The 21,724-nt window shown below is 37.6% G+C and overlaps 3 protein-coding genes across 3 annotated transcripts; 1 reads left to right on the top strand and 2 right to left on the bottom strand.

Moving 5' to 3' along the window:
• The first annotated feature begins 3,899 nt into the window (after window positions 1-3,899).
• Window positions 3,900-7,693, top strand: LOC126787479 (phytyl ester synthase 2, chloroplastic-like). Its single transcript, XM_050513357.1, has 13 exons — window positions 3,900-4,089; window positions 4,205-4,256; window positions 4,454-4,509; window positions 4,703-4,861; window positions 4,955-5,235; window positions 5,652-5,773; window positions 5,866-5,974; window positions 6,121-6,251; window positions 6,356-6,713; window positions 6,797-6,910; window positions 7,086-7,171; window positions 7,289-7,398; window positions 7,500-7,693. The coding sequence occupies exons 1-13, from the start codon at window positions 3,900-3,902 to the stop codon at window positions 7,691-7,693; spliced, it is 1,962 nt and encodes a 653-aa protein (XP_050369314.1).
• Window positions 7,694-8,003: 310 nt separating this feature from the next.
• LOC126789181 (histone H3.2) lies at window positions 8,004-8,715 on the bottom strand. Its single transcript, XM_050515272.1, has one exon. It carries the CDS (start codon window positions 8,641-8,643, stop codon window positions 8,233-8,235), a length of 411 nt encoding a protein of 136 aa, XP_050371229.1. The 5' UTR covers window positions 8,644-8,715; the 3' UTR covers window positions 8,004-8,232.
• Window positions 8,716-12,909: 4,194 nt separating this feature from the next.
• LOC126787478 (basic leucine zipper 34-like) lies at window positions 12,910-14,309 on the bottom strand. Its single transcript, XM_050513356.1, has 4 exons — window positions 13,810-14,309; window positions 13,599-13,689; window positions 13,325-13,451; window positions 12,910-13,175 (listed from the first exon to the last, which is right to left on the bottom strand). The coding sequence occupies exons 1-4, from the start codon at window positions 14,307-14,309 to the stop codon at window positions 12,910-12,912; spliced, it is 984 nt and encodes a 327-aa protein (XP_050369313.1).
• Between the last annotated feature and the right edge of the window lie 7,415 nt (window positions 14,310-21,724).

Here is a 21,724-nt window from a genome sequence, read left to right as displayed (position 1 = left end):
CTGATATTGGGTAACCACCCGCTACCCAACATCCAAAACAATCTGAGTACTCATGAGTAGATAACCACCCGTTACCTCACATGAAGTACTATGGTGATATTGGGTAACCACCCGCTACCCAACATCCAAAACAATCTGAGTACTCATGAGTAGATAACCACCTGTTACCTCACATGAAGTACTATGGCTGACAGACTAGAGCTCTAACTGTATCGTAACTTTCGCCCGGCCAAAGGCCAGGTTCCGACTTGCCAAACACGTACAATAATCTCACATCATATTGTACCAATCACATCCGAAGACAAATCAACATTTAAACAATCTCAATGTTAAAAATCACGTACAATAATCTCACATCATATTGTACGTTTTAAAACTTTCACGATATAACCACAATAAAATCATAACAGTATATTATATAGCAAACTATATATATTCATATTTATTTACCATTTATACAATATATACATAGTCCACTATATCCTATACATGTCATATTTCATAAACATCTGAAAATTACGTACGATAATCTCACATCATATCGTACCATTTGAATCACATACACATGCCAAATTTTTCTGTCACTGAAATGACTATTTTTAATGAATTAATAACAGTACGTAATTTAATGAACTATATATATATATATGTACTTATTACCATTATACTGTATATATGTAGTCCACTAAATTATATACATGTTGTAATTCATTTAATAAACACACTTGCAATATGTTGAATCACCACGAGGGTAGATTCGTAATTCAGTGAGATCTTACTCACCTTATCGACTCGAGCGTAAATCCTCAATTCCCGATGATAATTCATTTCCTCGATTAATGATCACCTTAAAAGAATAAGAAAAGAATTTAGAATCGTTTCGTAAACCTTTAAATGCCGTAACAGTATTAATTGGTTACTGTTCAGCAATTTTCGGTTTTACGAAATTACTGTTCACGGTTCACTATTCACAGTTACTGTGCAATACTCAATTAATACGTATTTCTGTACGTATAAGTACTATATACGTATTTCTGTACGTATAAATACTATATACGTATTCCTGTACGTATAAATATTAAATACGTATTTCTGTACGTATAAATAATAATACGTATTTCTGTACGTATAAATACTATATACGTATTTATGTACGCATAAATATTAATACGTATTTCTGTACGTATAAATATTAATACGTATTTCTGTACGTATAAATATTAATACGTATTTCTGTACGTATAAATATTAATACGTATTTCTGTACGTATACGTACGATTTAAATGTAAATACAATCTCAGTAAATAAAATTTACTATTTACCTTTTACAAATTACTTTTTACATTTACTGAAAGTAATTTATATTTACATTTACCGAAGGTAAAATTTAATTACATTTACCGTAGTAAATAAAATTTACATTTACATTTCAGTAAATTACCAAAATACCCCTATCGGAAAACACAGTCGCACCACCGCACGTGGCGGCGCGTGGGGTACACGCGCCACCCGCCGGCAGGCCGCGCGTGGGGCACACGCGCCGAGCCCAGGGACGGCGCGTAACACGCCACCGCCGCCCCATTTCTCTCCCTTTTTCTCCCCTCTTCTCCGCCACGGCCTCACGCCGCCCCTAGACTATCCCTAGACTCCTCACGCGCCGCCTCTAGGCGGCGGTCTCTCCTCTTCTTCCCCTCCGCCGATCTCCCACCAAAACGCCACAAATCGTTCCAAAAATACATCAACAACATCACAATGACCAACCTAGCTAAACCTCACCTCGATTTGACCTTGGAGACGTCGGATTTCCGCCGGAGAAATGGCTACAGTAATCGAGCCGGGCTCGGTGTGTCACGCTGCTTCCCGGAGGCGAGGCGGCGTCACGAACTCGGGGGGTCCGATGCGGAGGCCTTTGCGACGTCGTAGGGCGAGGCGGTGCAGGCCACGGAGAGGTGGAGGCCGGAGATCGGGGAGAGAGTGAAGGTCGGGGTGAGAGGGAGAGAAAACGAGAGGGAAGAGAGAGAGAGAGAGAGAGAGAAAGAGGGAGGCGGGCTGAAGAGGGGGTTTCCAAATATGGGAACCCTAGCTCTAAATCATTCCTTATATACCCCCTCCCAAAATCGGAAACTAACTTCCGTCGTTAATAACTTTTTCGTACGTCGTCCGATTCGAACGCGTCACATATCCACGAACTCGTATCGACGAGCTCTACAACTTTCGTGAAGAAAGTTTTCGCAACCGAGCGACGGAATAAAAGTCGATAATTTCGTTCGGAAACGTAACGTTTTTCTTAATAAACGTTCCGAAAACGTTTCCGTTTTTTCGTTTCAAAACATCGCAAACAATAGTTTCATTTTATTTGAAATTCCAAAACTTAATAGAATTCAAAACAATTCACATATTGTTTTAAAATCTAGGGTTATTACAACACCATCTTGTATCTTCAGCAAATTGAATTGTTGAATGTGGGTAGATCAAAGTTACTCTTGTTAAATTCAATGTGAAGAAGATCTCAGATACTTTTGTAAATAATTTTTATTTTTATTTTTATTTTTATTTGAAGAGTAAATTCAGTGTTTAATTAGTTTTGTACAAGAATGTTCTGAATTTACAGCTTGTAACAAGCATCTAAAATCAGTAACCGTGTAAGACATAGTTGAATGACCACTTATGATTTTAGCTTCTTGTTTCCGATTTTCCGTGTCATTTATCTTCTTCTGCATTTCATGTTTGTTCTTTGCATTTGTTTTGATAAAACCGGTACAACCCGAGAAGATCGAGTGTTTAAAACATGTAGCACACTTATGTGGTCTGTTTTCCAATTGTCAGTTCTAATTTTTACATAATGTCAACTTATCTGATCCCCTTACATATAAAGAGTACAAGATTTTCCTACAAAATATCTGGAAGAGTGAAACTTAATTGACTAGATTAAAAGTACTTCAGATACAGAATATCCAACTAATATGAATGGAGATCGAAAATTGTAGAATAGAAAAGTACCTGCCCTGCAGCTAATCTTCTGTATTGAACATTCGAACTTATTAGATCCAGTTTCCTAGTTGAACCAGAAAAGCATTTGTTCCCTCTTCCAACATAGTGAAGCTGGACTCCCTAGCTTTCATTATGGTCGTAGACTTGAAGGAGGTTTGTGGTGCGTATCTGGTCTTTTCATCTTCTTTCATGAAGGTTAGATATTAGGTGCAACTCCAGATCAGGTCTCATCAATTGTCGTAGTTGGCTCTCTTGCCGTCGGCGATCGCAAGTTGGTTGAGGGTGCCTAGGGTTCAACCTTGGGCCTTGGTTCAGTTTTGGGCCTATGGCTTTTAACCACTAGACATGAGTCCCATTGGGAACCTATCTGATCCGAATACTCGAATAGTAGCTAGGTTGGGGATTAACGTTAACCCGCGATCTTGGTCCAGGACTCTAGGCTAATTGACTACGCAGTCGTAAATGTGACAATCAATATTAGCTTCAGCCCTAAGTTAAGTTGTCCAACTGGGAAAAACGTCTTGCAATTTGAAGGTGCGGAATTAGCTAGAGAATTAAATAGGCGTGACTTGTGAGCGGCATCATGCTTTCATTACCTTGATTGAACTGCTCCGCATTTCTGGAACCACCTTCCTCTTCTCTCCTCATTAACTAGTTGAAACTACTCTTGCTTCCTCTATGTACCATCGCCACCAAACTAATACATAGCTGCTATATCTCACGCGAAGTACACACCAAAAGCGAAGACAGAAAACGAAAGAGATCACACACCACTTTCATGGCCACCTACGCCCTTCGTCTCTTCCCCTGCCGCTTTCCGTCCAATACCCGACGTAACTTGACGTCGTGTTTCTCCATTAATCTATCTAGGGTGACTAGAAGGTTATCTTTCTCCGCAAGCCACACCATGTCTGGCATTACGGAAACCGGAGAGAACCAGACTCTGCAGCATTTGGAGGAAAAGCCTGTGAGCTTGAAGCATTTTATTGAGCAGGCCAAGGATCTCGTCTCATCCGACGTCGGACCACCTCACTGGTTCTCGCCTTTAGACTGCGGTCACCCCTTGCAAGACTCCCCTCTGCTTCTCTTTTTGCCGGGTATGTAATTCAAACTCAACTTGCTCTGTTTCTTCTTGTTCTTTTTATCTTCAAACTGCAATTCTCTGAAGCTTTCAACTTCATATAACTGTAATGCACAACTTTGACTCTGCAGGTATTGATGGCACTGGTCTCGGGCTTATAAAGCATCATCAGAAACTCGGAAAGTGCGTATTAATTAATATCGAATGTTCATCACAGAAAATGTCTATTCCATAGAACTTGTTCTGTTTTAAACTAATCTTTTTGAGTCCCAGATAAGTTCTCAAGTAAATAGTATACTGCATCTTTCTAAAATTAAGTGCGGATTAAACTGCATTCTTATTATTAGTTCCCTAGCCTAATTTATACTTTCTGTTCGAAGGATTTTTGAGGTCCTGTGCTTGCATATTCCTCCCACGGATCGAACACCATTTACAGGTTCTTTTCATGTAGTTCTTTTACTATGATACATGTAATGATGTAACGGAGTGCCAGTGTGCAAAAATTTGATCCACTCCTCTACTCTTCATCCCAGATACATGTGCCTGCTGCATTGCTATAAAAATTACAATAAGAGACGATCCAATTCTAATGTAATTTGGTATTTGTTGTTGATCTTCTAATGTGACAGACTTAGTGAAGCTGGTTGAGAGAAAAATTTGCTCCGAGCATCATCGCTCACCTAATAGACCAATATATCTTGTTGGAGAGTCTCTTGGAGCATGCCTTGCACTGTCTGTGGCATCCCTTAACCCTGATATCGACCTTGTTCTACTATTAGCAAACCCTGGTAACATATAGGTTCCATCATGTTGAGTCTTTTCAGTGCAAGCTTATAGATGATTTCTCACTAAATCTATGAACCTACGATGAAAATGTGCAGCAACATCCTTCAGCAGGTCACCACTTCGACCCATACTACCATTACTGCAGCTCATGCCTAACTTATTAACCAATCTTGGTCTTCCTCATGTACTGAATTCAATGGCAGGTTTGCTTTGCGTGAATCATTTACTTGTACTTCGTGTTCGGAAATATGATACTGAAAAGGGAAATTTTATCACAACAACAGTTGAACAGAAAAGTGGTTTTCATTTGTCTAGGGAGCCAACTGATATAAGATGCCATCGAGTTTATTCCAAATTTGTTATATTAATAAAACTGGTAAATGTAGTTTGAGTAATCTACATTTATTGCACTTAGTTCAAGTGATTAATGGCTCAAAATTTCGATGCATGTCAAACAAATTATATACTTGTATACTAATCTGCAGCTTTTTGCATGCATATAGCTGTAATGATGGCTGATTTCGATAAGGGAGTTGGAAGGGAGTTGTGGGATAATGTTGCACCATCAATATCATATTTGTCTGTAAGACTTTCTGAACATTACTCTCACCCTGAAGAAGCTAAATATCCACATCAGTACACTACTTGTTCTTCTCAGCATCTGTTATAAATGCCTTCCTGGACTGAAGTTTCTGTCATTTGATTTTTTTCCCCTCTATAATGTGTTAATATTTCAATTTTCAAAAGGTGAGCGTTAATCTTGTGAAATAGGATTAATGGTTGAAATTCCAGGTTCTTGCTGATATCTTGCCCATAGAAACACTTCTGTGGAAGCTACAGATGATCAATTCAGCTTCATCGTATGCCAATTCACGCCTCCATGCTGTAAAAGCTCAAACCCTGATCCTTTCCAGGTGTCCCTTAAGATTCCATAACCACAACTAGCAATATTTTCAAATTATCTTCTTATAATAGAAAGCTTATTTCGCTGTTATCTATCTAATAGTGGAAGGGATCCGTTGCTACCTAGCCAAGAGGAAGGTCTGAGGCTCCGACAGATGCTTGCATATTGTGAGTTCCGTACGTTTGAAGACTGCGGCCATTTCTTGTTCTTGGTAGGATGATCTTTGTGCTGGTAAAAATATGATCCTGATCTGAAATGTGCTAGTAAAAATATAATCATTTATATCAAGTTTTTACGTTTCATACAACCAGATGTTCATGAGCTTATTACATGTGCTTGCACTTGAATATTTGGCAGGAAGATTCTTTTGATTTGGCAACTGTCATCAAGCAGGTTGGTATCTATCGTCGTTCAAAAGAACACGATTTTGTTTCAGACTACATTGCACCGTCACCTTCGGAATTAAAAAGTTTCCAGGACAAATACAGGTTGGTGATACTTTTCTAGCCTATATGGTATATTTTTGCATCTTAGTTTGGCTATATTTATGTTTTTCCTTTCAAATATTGATACATAGTTGATGAATGTGTAGATGGATTAACATCATGAACCCAGTGATACTCTCAACTTTAGGAGATGGGAAGTTAGTGAGGGGTTTTGCTGGTATTCCTTCAGAGGGTCCAGTATTGTATGTCGGTAATCACATGTTACTGGGATTTGATATCATTCCGTTGATGACACAGTTTTCGGAACTTAATGACATCATTCTGAAAGGATTAGCACATCCAATGATGTTTATGAAACAACAAAAGTTTGACGCACCATTTACCGATGATATGAGACTTATGGGTGCTGTTCCTGTCTCCGGAAAATATTTTTTCAAGCTGCTCTCTAATAAGTCTCATATCCTACTCTATCCTGGTGGAGTGCGTGAGGCTCTTCACAGGAAGGTACTGAACTTACTCTCACTTGATGTTACTAGATTAAATTTTCCATGCACTCAATTGTTACTGCTGTAACTTGCACTTTCTAGGGGGAAGCATATAAGCTATTTTGGCCCGAACAGTCAGAGTTTGTGAGGATGGCAGCTAGATTTGGAGCCAAAATCATACCATTTGGTGCTGTTGGAGAAGATGACTGGAGTGAAGTAAGGCCACAAACTTAAGTTTATATTTTCTATAATCTTGGCGATAATCAAAACTACTCTTACTGTTGTCAGAGTCGATATAGCTAGTCTTAAGACTTAAATACACGTATACTCCAATTATGTTTCACTTACCAGTTCAAATTTATATCAATAGTGTTTGTTTTCTTCTTGTCAGTTAATATTCGATTATGAAGATCAGATGAAAGTTCCATTCCTCAGGAAGTATATAGATGAAATATCAAATGAATCTGGAAAACTGAGGTTACTATCGTTTCAATAGTGTTTTGTTATTGATTAATATAGATCTTCTGTCATGGTATGCTTGCAATCTCTTGGACTGATAGTCTCTTTGAATGTTGATGTGTTAATGACCATTAGGGCTACCATTGATGGGGAAGAAGGAAATCAAGCTGTGTACTTCCCTGTCCTTCTACCAAAATTTCCTGGCCGGTTTTACTATCGTTTTGGGAAACCAATTGAAACAGAAGGTAAGTGTGCTTAGGGAAGAGAACTTGTTTGACACGATTTAAATGTATGTATGCTTAATATGTTAGAGTGACAATGCATATAATGATTTGAATACATGCAGGGATAAAGGAGGAATTAAGAGACAGGAATAAAACTCATGAACTGTATCTACAAGTGAAATCAGAAGTTGAGAGCTGCATGGCTTACCTGCAGGAAAAAAGAGAGAGTGATCCTTACAGAAGCCTTGCATCTCGGCTGGTATTCCACGCAAGACATGGCTTTACGTCTCAAGTTCCCACATTCGACATTGAGTAATGCAGTGCTCAGTTTTTTCTCAACGATTTAAACCATGTAATGCTCACAAGCCACCTGCAGCCGGTTCACAACTTTCAAAGCATCAGATGTTCTCAAATAACAGAGTTTCCATTACCATTATCAGTTCGAAATTCATCCCCAAATCAATGTTTGGGGTACCAAGCAAAGACTAAATACAATTTCAAGGAGTACTTAACTGTACCTTTGACAAACACAGAGAGTGCTCAAAAATAAACCCAACAAAGTTCACAACTGCATAACATTCAATTCAAGGTTTCACTTCACATAACCAACTTGAAACTCTACAAAAAGCATAAATTTACTATCCATTGTTTTAGAGTACTTATAACAAACACATAGAGTGCACAACATTAAACCCAACAAAGAAATTTACTCATACACTGAACTCAAGGTTTCCCTTTACATTAACAGATGCCAATTCCATTCATACTCATAAACTGAACTGAAAATCTTCCAAAAGAACAGAACTACTACCTATTCTTAATACGACAGCACCAAATCACATCAGAGAGTCAAATCTAAGCCCTCTCGCCCCTAATCCTCCTAGCAAGCTGAATATCCTTGGGCATAATCGTAACCCTCTTAGCATGAATGGCACAGAGATTAGTATCCTCAAATAGGCCCACCAAATAGGCCTCCGCCGCCTCCTGAAGCGCGGCGACAGCGCTGCTCTGGAACCTCAGATCAGTCTTGAAGTCCTGAGCAATCTCCCTCACAAGCCTCTGGAAGGGCAGCTTGCGGATCAGAAGCTCAGTGCTCTTCTGGTACTTCCTGATCTCCCTCAGCGCCACTGTACCGGGCCTGAAGCGGTGAGGCTTCTTCACTCCTCCGGTCGCCGGGGCAGACTTCCGGGCAGCCTTGGTGGCCAGCTGCTTGCGTGGGGCTTTTCCTCCGGTGGACTTACGGGCGGTCTGCTTGGTACGGGCCATTGCTGGGATCTGGGAATTTAGGGTTTGATTGGGTTTGGGGAATTGAGAGGTGAGATTGGGTTGTGGAAGAGGGTTTGATTTATAGAGGGAGAGAGGGGAAGCGGGAAGTGAAATATTTTGGGGGTGTGAAGGTGGGAGGGGTTTGGTTTTGTTTGAATCGACGGTGGAGATTCTCTGGTGGGAAGGTTTGAGGGGGATCTGAGGATTGCGATCCGCGTGCTTTTCATAAGGACCAATAGAAGTCGTTGGGGAAAGGCGGGCTGTGCCAAGATTTGGGTGCTGTGAAATTTTGAATTTCAGTTTTGGTTGGAACTTTTTCGAAAACTAAAAAATTATGGTTGGAACTTGGAACTTGGATGTTCTGAAGTCGGAACCAGCTAAGCTCCTAGCGTTGTTGATCACTTGATCAGCATAAGGTAACGCTCAACAACCGTCTGATTTGACTGTTTGGCTACTGTTTGATCAGATCAAACGACTGTTGAGCGCCACCTGGTGCTCAACAGCTGATCATGTGATCAGCACTCAGGCTACTAGGGCTGGTTAGCTATTTGAATATGCACCAAACACTAATTTATTCATAAACTATTTTAAAATAAGCTGGTATTAATTAATTGAATCTTACAGAGTATACATCAATAGTGAGCTTAGTGAGCTAGAAATATATATGTTTTCCCCCACCATATTTACGCTATAGTGTTGTCGATGATTAAACTAAAGAATAGGAAAATTCTAATATACATTGATACATGTTATATATGCATCATAAATCTTACATTCTTCATTAATTTGTAATTAGTCAAAAAATAATAATATATGTTGTCAACTGAGATTATCAATATATGATAGACAAATCCCTTATCGATCAATAAATTATATGTATGCAACTTAAAAAGCTTAGGATCAATTATTCATAAAACACAAAATGAAATAATTCCAATGAAAAGAAGAAAATGAGCACTGCACACATCAGCGCGCATCTAACACAAAACAATAACATAAAACTTTTTTTTGGTCAATCAATTAATCTTATTCGAAAAATCAATAAAGCAACGATGGCTGGTTCGATCTGTATTGGTTCCTCGATCTGATCATGTAGTTTTCTTGAACTGCAGCCTCAGTTCATTATTTCTTCCCGCAGTGACTCCCAAATATTAACTCGGTATCACGTCGGGCTTTTGTTCAGCTGCCTCACAGCTGATCTGGTTCTGCATGGAAATTCTCTCGAGCCTTTTCAAGAGTTTGTACTGTGTGAAATAAGACAAAGCAAGATGTCAGTTCGTGACTGCTTAATTTGGTAGCAATTTTCTTAGAAAAAAAAAGAGAATGACTGCATTATGCAGATCGATTAGTTCCGACTTAATTATGTAAGCACTGTCCGAAATATGAAAAGGATATGAAATAGCAAATGCTTTCTATCAGTGACATCGATCGGCTGTGATCAACGTCCCAAATTTGAAAACGCACGGATGAAACTATTTTGTTCTGGATTAGTATAATCTGCAATACTTGATTCCTAGTTTCTTAATTACATCCTGTCTTAACTTCAACTCCTACAATCAATTTGTCTCTGCTACCTCATTTCAAATTCCAGATAATTCAATACTAATTTTCCGTACAGTTAACATTTACAGGAGAAATTTAAGTTAACATACATTTTATAGAAGGCTCGAATTGACTATATATACTAATTAGGTTTTCTGTTGACTACGTACTGTAATAATTAATCAATACTGCCACTCATAATTAGATTTGCATTGTAAAAATTATTGTAAGTTATTTAACTTGAGAATTGAATGAATCGCATTTTTCATTTTCTCGGCGATGTCAAACGAAACAAAAACCGACTTCAGAAATTTAAAATTTAAAAACGTTACGTTACGCGACACGGGAGTCGACTTTTAATCTGTCACTTGTCTCTGAAAACTTCATTAACGAAAGTTGTAGAGCTCGTCGATACGAGTTCGTGGACACGTCACGCACCTTACTCGAACGTCGTATGTGAAATTTATTGTCGACGAAAGTTGCTTTCCGATTTTGAAAATTGTATAAAAGAAGATTTTTGGAAAACTCTAGTTTCCAAAATCAGAAATTTCTCTCTCTCTCTCTCTCTCTCTCCCCCCGCAGCCTCTCTCTCTCCCTCTCGACCCCGACCCCCCTCTCTAGAAACTCCTCCGTTGATCTCACGCCTCTGGCCGGCATGACTCTCACCGCTTGTCCTAAGACCACCGCAAGCTCGACCACTCCAATCTCCGGGCGAGACGCACCCTCCCTCGCCGCCTTGAAGCCTCGCCGACAAGCGACGATTTCTGCAAAAACCTCGCCGTCGATTCAAACTTCGCCGCTAGTGAATGGAGCTATAGATCCTTGCAAATCGACCTTTGGGTTGGGGTAGCACGAAATTAGAGCTCAAATCTGAGGTTTTAACGTCGGAGGTGAGCTTGGGATTTTCAAAGCTTTCCGGTGACGTTCTGGCCAATTTCCGGTGATCTGGGTTGCAACGAAAGTATGGTTGTGATCTCCTCTTTATGTTCTTCATCTTTCATGTTGAATGTTTGTGATTTTGTTGAGTTTTTGGCGGAGGTGTTGAGGTGGCGCGTGTCGCCGTCTGTGGCGGCGCGTGGGAGGTTTTGGAAGTGCAGGGAGACGACAGTGGAAGGGAGGAGGAGAGGAGAGAGCTTGAGGTGGCGCGTGAGCACCAACGCCGGCACGTGGCGGCGGCCCTTGAACAATGATTTCGAACAGTAAATTTTTGTAAAAATAATTTCTGTACAGTAAATTGTAAAAATAATTTGTGTACAGTAAATGATAAAAGTAATTTATGTACATTACAAAATGTAAAATGTAATTTTATACAGTAATTCATAAAAGTGATTTCTGAGCAGTAATTGTAAAAATAAATTTCTGAATAGTAAATCGGTGATTAGTATTTACCTGAATAGTAATTACAATGAAACAGTACATTAGTGTACATTAATACGTAAATAGTATTCATATGAACAGTGATATGTGAACAGTATTTATGTGAATAACTATTACGTAAAAACCATAATTTGTTGAACAGTAAACAGTAGTATTGATTTGGCATCTGAGGTTTTACGTAATGTTTCTAACCACTTTATTATACAACTAGGTGATCGACAAAAAAAGTGAAGGATTTGCTTTCGGTATTGTGGAAATTACGCTCAGGAAAATAAGGTGAGTAAATCTTACTATGACGAATCTACCATTGGCGGTGATTCATATTTACGTTTTATTTAAAAGACCGAACTATGACATGTATATGATATAGTGGGTTGTGTATGTATATAAATGGTAAATACGATACATATATATGGGTTGCTATATTATATAATGTCACTTCTTATTTCCAATGAGTTTTATTATAGCACTAATATTGATTTTATTTGTGCATGAGTCGCTTGGTTGTTGTACAATAACATGTGTGGATTGTTAATGTACGTGGTTTTAACTTTGAGTCTTGTTAAAACGTTTTTTTTTCCTGTCTTTGGACGTGTTGGCAGTATTGGAACCAAACCTTGGCCGGGTGATAGTTACGATTCAGTTAGAGTTCTAGTATGTCTGCCGGTGTACTGCATGAGGAGTAACAGATGTGTTACCTGGGTCTCATGAGTACCCATATTTTTGTGATATTGAGTAACATATGCGTTGCCCAGTATCTGACGACGTACTGCATGAGGGGTAAAAGATGAGTACCTGGGTCTCATGAGTACCCGTATTATAAATGTAATTTGGTTAAACAGATGGGTTGCCTAATGTCTCATGAGTACTTATATTTTCAGATATTATTGGACATCCAGATGGGTCGTCCTGTGACTTATGAGTGCATTTATAATTAAATATCTTCAGTATTTTCTTTTGTATACTATGCGTGTTATATTGTTGAATTATTCATACGAGCTGCAAAGCTTACCGGGTTTGTGTTTACAATCCCGGTGCACATATTCGATGATGTATGTGATAGTTATGCATGTGTGGATTAGCAGAATTGGAAGGCTACTCTGAAGATTTTCGAAGTTTATTATTTCTATTTTTGTGGTGAAAAATGAGAAGATTTTACATTTTCATTTGTTACAATACTTGAATTATAAACTGGTTTTGTTATAATCAAATTGACTGAGACATACTATGAACTCAGTTACGATACACTGTGACTATAAGATGATTTCATTATATTTGAGTTTGTTTTAGAATTTTTCATGGTTTCGATTTCAAGTTTATCACTTGAAAATTCGGGACTGTGACATATCAAGATGCAATATACCGCAAAATTGGTGAGAACTTGGAATTTAGGTTGGCCTGGGTTATACCTTTTATTGAGTATGGATTAAATAACATCTTTTCCAGCTTAGATTGAATGAAACCTGGGTTGTTCACCATCTTCGGGTCCATTGGCCCTGCACCATCCATATTCATAAACATGCTTGCTTGCATTTGAATTTTCTGCTGTTCAAGATTCTTCCAATGCAGTAACCTCCATTTCTGCACCTCTTTTTTGTTTTCTTCAATTAGAGCTGTGAACCAAATTATAAATTAATTAACAAAGTACTTTCTATAATATATTCACCCCAAAGTACGTACTCCAAATTAAATTAGCCTGTTTTCATATAAATTAGGTGTTGAAAAATGATGAAACACTCGGATAAAAGGTACGGTTACAAACCATCGTTATGTAACTTCTTTATCGCGCAAGCAGAAATCGCTTCTTTCAGCGCAACTCGTTCCATTTGCAGAGAATTATTGTGGTTTTTGAAGAACTCAACTTGAGGACTTAGCACAGCTACTCGAGCCTACACGTACACAGAAAAATTAATTTGAAACATTCGTTATTGATGTAATAAGGGAAGTATCAAAGTGATAGCTAGACTCGATCATCCCGTTTCGGAGTTCAATCAATGTTTGAGGATAATATAGATCTGAATTGTACGTTTGATTACCTCCAGAACTCTAGCCTTATTTTCCATATCAACAGTGTATTGAAGCTTCTTTAATCTAGACTTTTGAGCCGAAACCCGGTTTGAATAGATCCTACAATAAGAAAAAATGTATATATCAAACATAACATCTCAAATATATAGCAATATATCCAACATAATATCCTTAACTCCTTAAGTATAATAATTTATCAGGTGAGTATATTATTATTACCTCTTGAGCCTTCTCGGATCCAGTGACTCAGGAGCTGTATTTCGACCTACTCTAATCTGAAGAAGACCACCAATCGGAGTGTCGTCTATTTCCTCCTTAGGTTTGACAGTTACAGTTTTATTCTCATTACATTGGTCAGCAGTCTCAGCATCACAGCTATTAGAATATTCTTCCTGGTGTTTCTTTCCCTTATCCTTTATTGCTTCAACTTCAGTGGTGGTGGTGGAAGGGGTTGGGGTAGGGATGACGGTAGGGGTAGGGTTAGTGGTGGCGGTATGAGTAGGGTTAAGGGCACCGGTGGTGGTCTGGGTATCCAAGGGCTGGAAATGAGTCGCGGCTCCTTCATTGCCTTCCTCATTTTCAAAATGGTTCATCGAATAAGGTCGTTTCCACACTTGAGATAAACCAGAAGGGGATAGGGGAAGGGTTGATGGAGCCATCATTGAGAAGGGACTGTTCTCTAGCTGGCTAATTTTACTAAAATTGTTGTCACCCTCCATTTTACAGATCTCTTTGTAAACAAGAAAATGCCAGCTGAAAACAATGCAATAGAGAAGAGGGAGATGATGTGCTTATAAAGGGAATGGTCTTGTATTATAATGAGCCTCTCATTAATCATTAATGTGTACAAGTAATTTGGACATCAGAGTTGTGAAGGGCTTGCCTGGCCAGGTGTTCAGACAGATAAGATTTTTGTAAAATTACCAAATATTACCATCATTACATTACTGGTCGGCCTTGACCATTTGAAAACTTCAGTAAAATCAAACAAGCCTTAATAATCTACATACAGAAGTCATGCGCGCTAGATGTAATACTTGACGAATTTAGTATATTATTTAGCTTTTTTTTAAAACATTAGATTGAACTTGTTTTGTTATGTTTGTTCTTATCTCCATCCAGAAATACATTTTCGCTAGCTGCAACAACTATATATATACAACGTTTCCCTCACAAGCTCGTCACTAAACTGTTGACGTGTGACAACTAATTATTCTGATACATAGTCAAGAGAAGAACGTTGCTTGAGAATTGGCATTCAAAACCCAGTCTGCAACAGACCTGGAATTTGGTGTCAGAACGACACTAGAAATCAAATTGTTGATATGTCACGATATATGGACTTCAAATTTTTAAGTATTTAAGGCCTCAAATAAGCAATTTGTCAGTTTACTATATCACGAGTGTAATCAAATCAAATTTATATGATCTTATTGTCACTGATCAGATCCAATATCTTATCAAACTTATTTAAAACAACTAGTTGGTCGATTGACAAAATAACTGATAAACCATAAGCAGAATGAGAGAGAAAGAGAAGAGAATAAGTGATGATAAGGAAGAAAGAAAGAACACGGAATAGTAGCAAATATACCACCACTATGAGACTTAATTGGTAGTTGCTGGGATTTTACTCATTTTAGGAATGTCGATGAACGTTTGCTTGGAATATATATATGTAATTTATTATTTGGTTTTTCTTCAATTATGATTTTGGTTTCTTTTTTCTTAAAACAAAGGATAATACTAGAAGTTTTAGGGTTATAAATTGTGTAAGGTGAACAAAGAAGATGATAAAATGACAATAGCCGCACCTCAACCTAATCATTTTGTAACGACCCTAAAATTTCGAGTATAAAAACTCAAACTTTCAAAGTCGTTAAACACTAAACAATTTCAATGAAATCGAAATCATTTAAATGCCACAGCGGATCATCTCTGAGTTCAAAACACAACTCAGTCAAATCGATTATTACAAACCAAATTATAATTCAACATTATAATAAATGGAAATGAATAATCCTCACAACAACCTCACAAGATAGTCACAAAAAATCCCCACACAAACTGGAGGTAAATAACTTCAAGTCCTCTGAGCGGTCCGTCAATTCCCGCTAATCCACACCTGCGGAGTTATCCACTACACCATCGAATTGGTGCACCGGGATTGTAAACACAAACCCGGTAAGCTTTACAGCTCGTATGAGTAAAATAAAAACATAACTCGCATATCAATATATACGGAAATCCAGAAATCAACAAATATAAATGCACTCATGAGTCAATGGACGGCCCATCTGGTCGTCCCAAAGAAATATGAAATAAAACGCTCATGAGAAATTAAGTAACCCTTCTGGTTACCCAAATGCATTTATATTACGGGTACCAAGAACGCTGGTACACATCTGTTACCCCTCTCGTAATACACCGCCGATATTGGATAGCCACCCGCTACCCAACATCCAAAACAATCTGAGTACCCATGAGCAGATAACCACCTGTTACCTCACATGCAGTACTAAGGCAGACAGACTAGAGCTCTAACTGTATCGTAACTTTCGCCCGGCCAAAGGCTAGGTTCCGACTTGCCAAACACGTACAATAATCTCACATCATATTGTACCAAATCACGTCCGAAGACAAATCAACATTTTAACAATCTCAATGTTAAAATCACGTACAATAATCTCACATCATATTGTACCAAATCACGTCCGAAGACAAATCAACATTTTAACAATCTCCATGTTAAAATCACGTACAATAATCTCACATCATATTGTACCAAAAATCAAGTCCGAAGACAAATCAACATTTTAACAATCTCCATGTTAAAATCACGTACAATAATCTCACAGCATATTGTACCAAAAATCAAGTCCGAAGACAAATCAACATTTTAACAATCTCCATGTTAAAATCACGTACAATAATCTCACATCATATTGTACAAATCAAAATCACATGCTCGATATATAAATCTCGTCATCAAAATGACATAAAACACGATAAAATCATAACAGTATATTATATAGCAAACTATATATATATATGTACATATTTACCATTTATACAATATATATATAATCCATTATATCATATACATGTCATATTTCATAAACACGTCCGAAGACAAAACTCATTCGAAAACAAAACTCGTCCGAAGACAAAACGTTTTAACAAACACCATGTTAAAACCACGTACAATAATCACACCTCATATTGTACCAATTAAATCACATGCTCAATATTTAATTCTCGTCATCGAAATGACAAATCCCAATAAATTTATAACAGTATATAATATAGCAAACTATATATATGTACTTATTACCATTTATACAATATATATATATATAATCCACTATATCGTATACATGTCGTAATTCAATATTAAAAACTCTTGTAAAATTTTGAATCTCCGCAAGGGTAGATTCGTAAATATGTGAGATTTTACTCACCTTCTTTCCTGCGTGCAACTTCCACGACCCTGAAAGTAATTTCCTCACTGGTTTCGTCAGTCACCTAATAGCACGATAAATGCTTAGAAAATGATACTTAAAATATCAGGTGACGAGTTCAGCACAGCTAAATGTTGTTCATAAAACATTGTTAACGGAACACTGTTCATGTTTACTAATCACTGTTTTTACTAAACCACTGTTCACAGTTAATGTTTTATCAAAACACTGTTCAAAGTTACTGTTTTACCATGCCACTGTTCACATTTACTGTTACAGATCACTATTCACAGTTACTGTTACAGATCACTATTTATGCGGAGTTACTATTCACAACTACTATTCATTCGGCGTTACTGTTCACCGACCGCCACCAATCATCACCAAATTTCACCACCACAACCTAAACAACATTTCCAACAACTTCCTAGTTGACACCAAGATCTAAATCCGAGTCTAAACAGTCCAAACAACGAAGAACATGAAATCGGCACTATTCACAAACCCTAGAAATTGAAATTTTGATTCGGGTACTTACACTTCGATTTGGCTCGAGTCCTTTTGTGGGAATGTTGCTAGGACTGAGACAAGCAAAACCCCCCAAGAATCTCGAGCCATGGTGGCCGGAGGAGGCGCCGCCGCCACAACAGTAACTTCCGGTGGTTGCTACACCGTGTGTGGTTGTCGCCGGAGTGCAAGGCGTAGCCCAAAAGATGGAGCTCGTCGAGCCCGTCAGTTTGATAGGTGCCACGACACGAGGCGACGTCGGATGGTGGAGAAATCGGCCGGAGAAGGTTTTTTGGTCGGGTGAACAGTACCCGAGCTGATTTTTAGAAAAATCTGATTTTCTGATTTTTAATCTCCTCTCCTTCCTTTTATACTATTTCCAAAATCGGAAATGAACTTCCGACGTTAATAACTTTTGCGCCCGAAGTCCGATTCGAACGCATGACATGTCCACGAATTCGTATCGATGAGCTCTACGACTTTCGTGAAGGAAGTTTTCGCAACCGAGCGACGGAATAAAAGTCGATCTATACGTTGCGGTAACGTTACGTTTTCTAATTAAACGATCCGAGAACGTTTCCGTTTTCGTTTCGAAATGTCGCAAACCTCCAATTGTCGTCTTGAATTAATTTCACAAGTTTAACACTTTGAAAATACTCGACATTTAGTTTCTAAAAATTCGGGTTATAACACATTTGATAGCTTATATTCGGTAAGTAGTATATAATAGGGGTGTTAATCGGTGTGAATGGTGCGGTTTATAGGTGATACCGAACACCAAACCGTTCTATTTATTCGGTTTGGTTCGGTTTGGTTTTTCACTTTTTTTTTCAAAAACCAATTGTGTTCGGTTTGGTTTTTCTCTGGTTTATATCGGTTTTTCTTTCGGTTATTTTGTAAAGAAAATCGGAGTTTCTTTCCTTGTCTATCTACTTGATTCTTAACGAAATAAAAAGAATATGCGGACAGATTTGCAAAATTCTATTTACAAGATATAGTTGTTTCACAAATGCATACAATTGCAAAAAGCCACTAAACAACTTATACCACATTAGTAGGCATGTTGTGGTTCCAATGTCTAAAATTCAAAATATTAAATTTTGACCGTCAGATGTGATCAGCATATTTAACTACGGATATGGTAAAAAATTCATCTAATTTTGATAAAATTTGGGTCTCGATCGATGTGGTCAACATTAACTTAATTTCATCTAATTAAGTGTGAATTCGTTCTTACCCCCTCCTTCTTGACTAGTTTTGGTGGATTCTTTCACGCACACACTCTCATATATATGTGATGTAGCAGCTCGTGTAAAATTTTCAAAAATTTGACCTTCCAGGGATATGGCTACCCATAGGCCCATAGGGAATAATAAGCGTAAAAAGGGTTGACCGCCTCGATCGGGACACAAACGTTATCGAAAATATGTGATTTTTTTACCATAACCATATTTCACAATACGTAACGCATCATGCGGACAGATTTGCAAAATTCTATTTATAATATATAGTTGCTTCACAAATGCATACATTTGCAAAAAGACCACTAAACAAGTTATACCACATTAGTAGGCATGTTGTGGTTCCAATGTCTAAAATTCAAAATATTAAATTTTGACCGTCAGATGTGATCAACATATTTAAATAAGGATATCGTAAAAAATTCATCTAATGTTGGTAATATTTGGGTCTCGATCGATGTGGTCAACATTAACTTAATTTCATCTAATTAAGTGATTTTTTTCTTACCCCCTCCTTCTTGACTAGTTTTGGTGGATTTTTTCATGCACACACTCTCACATATATGTGATGTAGCAGCTCGTGTAAAATTTTCAAAAATTTTACGTTCCAGGGATAAGGCTACCCATAGGGGATAATAAGCGTAAAAAGGGTTGACTGCCTCGATCGGGACACAAACGTTATCTAAAATATGTAATTTTTTTACCATAACCATATTTCACAATACGTAACGCATCATGCGGACATATTTGCAAAATTCTATTTATAATATATAGTTGCTTCACAAATGCATACATTTGCAAAAAGACCACTAAACAAGTTATACCACATTAGTAGGCATGTTGTGGTTCCAATGTCTAAAATTCAAAATATTAAATTTTGACCGTCAGATGTGATCAACATATTTAAATAAGGACATGGTAAAAAATTCATCTAATGTTGATAATATTTGGGTCTCGATCGATGTGGTCAATATTAACTTAATTTCATCTAATTAAGTGAATTTGTTCTTACCCCCTCCTTTTGGACTAGTTTTGGTGGATTTTTTCATGCACACACTCTCACATATATGTGATGTAGCAGCTCGTGTAAAATTTTCAAAAATTTTACGTTCCAGGGATAAGGCTACCCATAAGGGATAATAAGCGTAAAAATGGTTTACCGCCTCGATCGGGACACAAACGTTATCTAAAATATGTGATTTGCAAAATTCTATTTTATAAGATATAGTTGCTTCACAACTGCATACATTTGCAAAAAGACCACTAAACAAGTTATACCACATTAGTAGACATGTTGTGGTTCCAATATCTAAAATTCAAATTATTAAATTTCGACCGTCGAATGTGATCAGCATATATAAATACAGATATGGTAAAAAATTCACCGAATTTTGATAAATTTTGGGTCTCGATCGATAACATATTTAATTATGTATATTAAATATATCTATAAATAATATAATTTTTTTTATAATATATATATATTCGGTTTTTCGGTTCGGTTTCGGTTTCCAAACATCCCAAATCAAAACCACACCAAATCTTTCGGTTTGGTGCGGTTTGGTGCGGTTTTTTTTTCTTCGGTTTTTTCGGTTATGGTTCGGTTATGGTTCGTTTTTTTTTCGGTTTTCGGTTTTCAATTAACACCCCTAGTATATAAGTTAGCCATGCTAACCATATCTAAAATTAGAAATTGGACTGTTTATATCCAAAAATCTAATACTAGATCTTGGTTGAATAATCTTAAGAATATTGATTTATAACATATCTTCATTAATAACTTGAAATTCTAGGCTTGAGGGCAGATGCACTAACCCTTACATCAACAAAAAAAATGTAACGACCCTAAAATTTCAAGTATAAAAACTCAAAATATTAAAGTCGTACAACACCAAAACAATCTCAAATAAATCGAAATCATTTTAAATGCACAGTGGATCATTACTGAGTTCACAATACAACTCATGCAACCAATTATTACAGACCAAATTTATAATTCAACATTACATAAAATGGGAATGTAATAATCCTCACAATCTCTCACAACTCAAAAATAAATCCTCACAAGTTCTCACACACAAATCTGCAATAGAACCTCACCACAAGCAGGATAATGAACCCCTCGAGTCTCCGGAGTCGTCCTTCGATTCCCACTAATCGACACCTGCAGTAGTATCCCCTACACCATCGAATTGGTGTACCGGGATTGTAAACACAAACCCGGTAAGCTTTACAGCTCGTATGAGTAAAATAAAACAATATATCTCGCATATCAACATATACGACAATCCACAAATTAACAAATATAAATGCACTCATGAGTCAATGGACAGCCCATCTGGTTGTCCCAAAATACGAAAATGATAATGCTCATGAGAAGTTGGGCAACCCCTCTGTTTACCCAAATGCATTCATATTACGGGTACTAATGAGCGCTGGTACACCCCTGTTACCCCTCAAGTAGTACACCGTCGACGTTGGGCAACCTCCTCGCTACCCAACGCCCGACATTCGGCAACCTCCTCGCTACCCAACGTCCGACATAGAGCAACCTCCTCGCTACCCGATGTCCAAAAATATGAGTACTCAAGAGCCGATAACCCATCTGTTACCTCACATGCAGTACTCCAGCAGACAGATTAGAACTCTAACTGTATCGTAACTTTCGCCCGGCCAAAGGCTAGTTTCCGACATGCCACACACGTCCGAAGACTGGTCTGAAGACATAAACACGTACAATAATCTACTCATTATTGTACAAATTGCATCACATGCTCAATATATAATTCTCATCACCACTGTGATCATAATTCATAAACGAAATCCTAACAGTATATAATATAGCAAACTATATATATATATATGTACCTATTTACCATTTATACGATATATATATAATCCACTTTATTATATACATGTCATATT

Source organism: Argentina anserina, chromosome 3 (genome assembly GCF_933775445.1).
Source record: "Argentina anserina chromosome 3, drPotAnse1.1, whole genome shotgun sequence".
Taxonomy (NCBI): Eukaryota; Viridiplantae; Streptophyta; class Magnoliopsida; order Rosales; family Rosaceae; genus Argentina; species Argentina anserina.
The sequence above is the reverse complement of the archived record's forward strand: the minus strand, read 5'-3'. Positions and strand labels throughout refer to the sequence as shown.

What these genes read in the sequence shown, in the direction of transcription:
- LOC126787479 (XM_050513357.1), top strand. Translation starts at nt 3,900, where the DNA reads ATGTCTGGCATTACGGAAACCGGAGAGAACCAGACTCTGCAGCATTTG. An exon ending in TCTACTATTAGCAAACCCTG is followed by an intron (nt 4,862 to 4,954) that starts GTAACATATAGG and finishes GAAAATGTGCAG; the next exon opens with CAACATCCTTCAGCAGGTCA. An exon ending in TTGTTATATTAATAAAACTG is followed by an intron (nt 5,236 to 5,651) that starts GTAAATGTAGTT and finishes TTGAAATTCCAG; the next exon opens with GTTCTTGCTGATATCTTGCC.
- LOC126789181 (XM_050515272.1), bottom strand. Translation starts at nt 8,643, where the DNA reads ATGGCCCGTACCAAGCAGACCGCCCGTAAGTCCACCGGAGGAAAAGCC.
- LOC126787478 (XM_050513356.1), bottom strand. Translation starts at nt 14,309, where the DNA reads ATGGAGGGTGACAACAATTTTAGTAAAATTAGCCAGCTAGAGAACAGT. An exon ending in GATCCGAGAAGGCTCAAGAG is followed by an intron (nt 13,690 to 13,809) that starts GTAATAATAATA and finishes TTCTTATTGTAG; the next exon opens with GATCTATTCAAACCGGGTTT. An exon ending in AAAGAAGTTACATAACGATG is followed by an intron (nt 13,176 to 13,324) that starts GTTTGTAACCGT and finishes TTTGGTTCACAG; the next exon opens with CTCTAATTGAAGAAAACAAA.